This window comes from Olea europaea, chromosome 17 (genome assembly GCF_002742605.1).
Source record: "Olea europaea var. sylvestris chromosome 17, O_europaea_v1, whole genome shotgun sequence".
Classification (NCBI taxonomy): Eukaryota; Viridiplantae; Streptophyta; class Magnoliopsida; order Lamiales; family Oleaceae; genus Olea; species Olea europaea.
Window position 1 is genome coordinate 23,052,491 of NC_036253.1, and position 3,071 is coordinate 23,055,561.

General features: G+C 39.2%; 1 protein-coding gene across 1 annotated transcript; it reads left to right on the forward strand.

Annotated features, from left to right (window-relative positions):
• The first annotated feature begins 243 nt into the window (after positions 1–243).
• LOC111365451 lies at positions 244–1,283 on the forward strand. The gene is made up of 3 exons (XM_022985999.1): positions 244–518; positions 711–832; positions 1,003–1,283. Exons 1-3 carry the CDS (start codon positions 334–336, stop codon positions 1,062–1,064), a joined length of 369 nt encoding a protein of 122 aa, XP_022841767.1. The 5' UTR covers positions 244–333; the 3' UTR covers positions 1,065–1,283.
• Positions 1,284–3,071: the final 1,788 nt, after the last annotated feature.

Consider the following 3,071-nt stretch of genomic DNA (forward strand, 5'->3'; position numbering starts at 1 on the left):
GGCAATTTGCGATGAGACAAAAAAAAAATAAAAAATAAATAAATCTGAGCAGTTTTAATGTAACACTTAAATATATTATCCTATCAGATCCTTAATGACTTCAAGACGTGTGGCACATTCTAGAGTTTCCCTCGACACACTTGTCGAACACAGTGAATACGTGTGAAGCTACTAGAACCGATACCTTTGGTTCGCATATGACTAGGGAAATTCCTATTGATCCCCAAATCCATGCTGACACAATATATCCTCTCTCTTTTGTCCCTTTCTATACGTAAAATATATGTTATATATATGCTGTTTTCATTTTAACAGATATTGTTCATAAGGGAAATGTTCAACGCTGTTCGATCAGTTAGGGTACAGCCACCATCAGCAGCTGTTTTCTCTTCTCAACTGCAAAATAACATCAGCAGGAGAGGCCGTAGAGTCAGATTTGTGCAAGCCATGTCAGGGCCTAATAAACCACCGAGCACTGAGAAAATAGAGAAGTCACAGGAATCCAAAAATCAAAGAGGGTTCGTACCCAATTCTTGTTTTGTTCTTGTTTTGTTAATAATGAAGGTATAGACAGATATTTCACTTCAAGGATGAAAAAATTTTCAAGGGTTGTCGAAGAATTTTTCAAGATAAAAAATTTGTCGTGAAATTTCTTATGGTGTGTTAGATATATGATCTAATGGTTGAGGTTAACATGGTTTTGAAATTAGGGGATGTATTGATTCATTTGGAGAAGGATATGCTACGAGGTCTGACGAAGAAGGATTTGGTGGAATCTATGGACGGAATTCCGGAGAGGACGAGGAGACAAATGTTCATGGAAATGCTCCGGGTATTCTCTCTCTCTCTCTCCCCTTTTGATCAGTCACTGACCCTTCTCGTCTTGATAGTGTCCAGATCGTAGTTTTGGGTTTTGTTGGATTTATGTTTTAGTAACATAAATATTCTTATAAATATTTTAATGACTGAAGTTTTGATGAATTGTTCATCTTCATCATGAAGAATATGACGAATCCCAAGGGTGTGAAGTGAAGGAGAAGGAAAGAGCTCGAAACCAGAATTAAAGATGCATCTCAAAGCCCAGGGACGTCTTCGCGCCCCACCCTCCCGGCCCCCCCAACTTTTCATCCTTTTTGTTTTTTATTTAAATTAGAATGATGTAATACTCTGTAATAGTTTTCTAGGGTAAATACTTCTCTGTAATAGTTTTCCAGGGTAAATACTTGTACCATGTAAGAGATTGTAAAGAATAAAATGTATTTGGATGTCTAATTTTCACTTTATTTTGAAGGGACACATCCATTATTAGAGGTGTTTCATTTTTACTTTTTTCATATTTCTTTCGTCTTTCTAATACCAGCTGTACCGATTTTATTCGATTCAATGAAATTCCGACAAACAAAAGATGAATGAAATAAGAAAAAGGGATACGATCAACTTATGAACATTACCTGGGAAAGAGAAGCGAAGGAAGGAAGGTTGTGAATTGCTCTATTCTTGTCTCTCGTTCAACACTCGGCTTGATCTGATAAGTTTGATTAAAATACTAGAACAAATTGGGAGCTAGAAGATTTCTCCAACTCAAGCTGCTCATCAAGATCAAGATGTAAGAACGTTCAGGACTCCCATCATGCCTGTACATTCAGGACTCCCATCGTACCTCCTTGAGAGTGCATCTGCTGCAACATTATCCACCCCTTTTTTATAAACAATTCATAGCTGGGGCCAAGGAGTTTGGTAAGCCTCTTCGGTTGGAGTGGGGTGGTGATCCTCTGTTCACATGAGTACTTGAGGGATTGGTGGTCAGTCTTTACTACAAAGTGGTGACCCTCTAGATATTGTCTCCGCTTTCATACTGCAGTTTCTAAGGCTAATAACTCCTTTTCACAGATAGTCCCATGTTCCTGACTCCCATTGCCTTACTCAAATGAGCCAAAGGTCTTCTACCTTACATTAACACAGCTCCTATTCCACTTTGGCAGGCATCAGTTTCTATTATGAAAGGTTGCCTGAAATCAAGGAGTGCCAACACTGGGGTAGAGCTTATTGCTACCGTCAACAATACAAAAGCTGAATCTACTACTTCTGACCAATGTAAATTGTCTTTCTTAAGCAAGTCAGTCGGAAATTGGCTATGATTCCATAGCCTCTGACAAACTTTCTATAGTAACCTGTGAGGCTTAGAAACCCCCTTAACTGCTTGATGTTCATTGGTTTAGGCCACTGTCTCATTGCTTCAACTTTGATAGGGGTTTGTTGCCTTTCCATCCTGATTGATTATATGCCCTAAGTACTCCATTTGTTTTTGCCCGAAGGTACACTTAGATCTCTTGGCATATAATTGGTGCTTCTGCAAAATTTCTAAAATTGATCTGAGATTATTGAAATGGAAGGTTAGGTCTTCACTGTTAACCAGAATATCATCAAAAAACACCAATACATGATCCCTCAGCTGATCTTCAAACACCTCATTCATGAGGCTCTAAGAAGTAGCAGGTGCATTCGTGAGGCCAAAAGGCACCACTAACTTCATATAGGCCTAGGTAGATTTTGAAAGTGGTCTTACGGGTGTTTGCCTCTATAACCCTGATTTGGTGGTACACTGCCCTGAGATCAATCGTAGGATAGAATTTGGATCCATTAAACTCATGCAAAAGTTCATAAATTAGAGCCTTATCACGGTTGTTTAACCATCTATAATTCACTTAAAATCGCCCCGACCCATCTTTCTTTTTGACTAAGAGGATTGGTGAAGCAAAGGTGCTATTGCTATGCTTGAGTATGCCACTATCCAGCATCTCTTTGACCAGTTTCTCAATCTTTGATTTTTGGATGAAAGGGCATCTCTATGGCCTTATCTTGAAGGGTCGAGCACCCTCTTTCAGAGGCGTGTGGTGATCATGGGTTCGAAGAGGTGGTAGCCCTGTTGGTTCCTAAATACCATAGGAACTGATTTACAACTTCAGTGATTTGGCGTGAGATTTCCTCCCCTTCCTTCTCAGCGATGGAATACAATTGTCCAACAACTCCAATATTGTTGCCTTTTGAATAAATTTTGTACTTCTTCCACC

Coding starts and splice junctions, on each gene's coding strand:
- LOC111365451 (XM_022985999.1), top strand. CDS start 334: ATGTTCAACGCTGTTCGATCAGTTAGGGTACAGCCACCATCAGCAGCT. Junction 519..710: donor GAATCCAAAAATCAAAGAGG/GTTCGTACCCAA, acceptor TTTTGAAATTAG/GGGATGTATTGATTCATTTG. Junction 833..1,002: donor TGTTCATGGAAATGCTCCGG/GTATTCTCTCTC, acceptor TTCATCATGAAG/AATATGACGAATCCCAAGGG.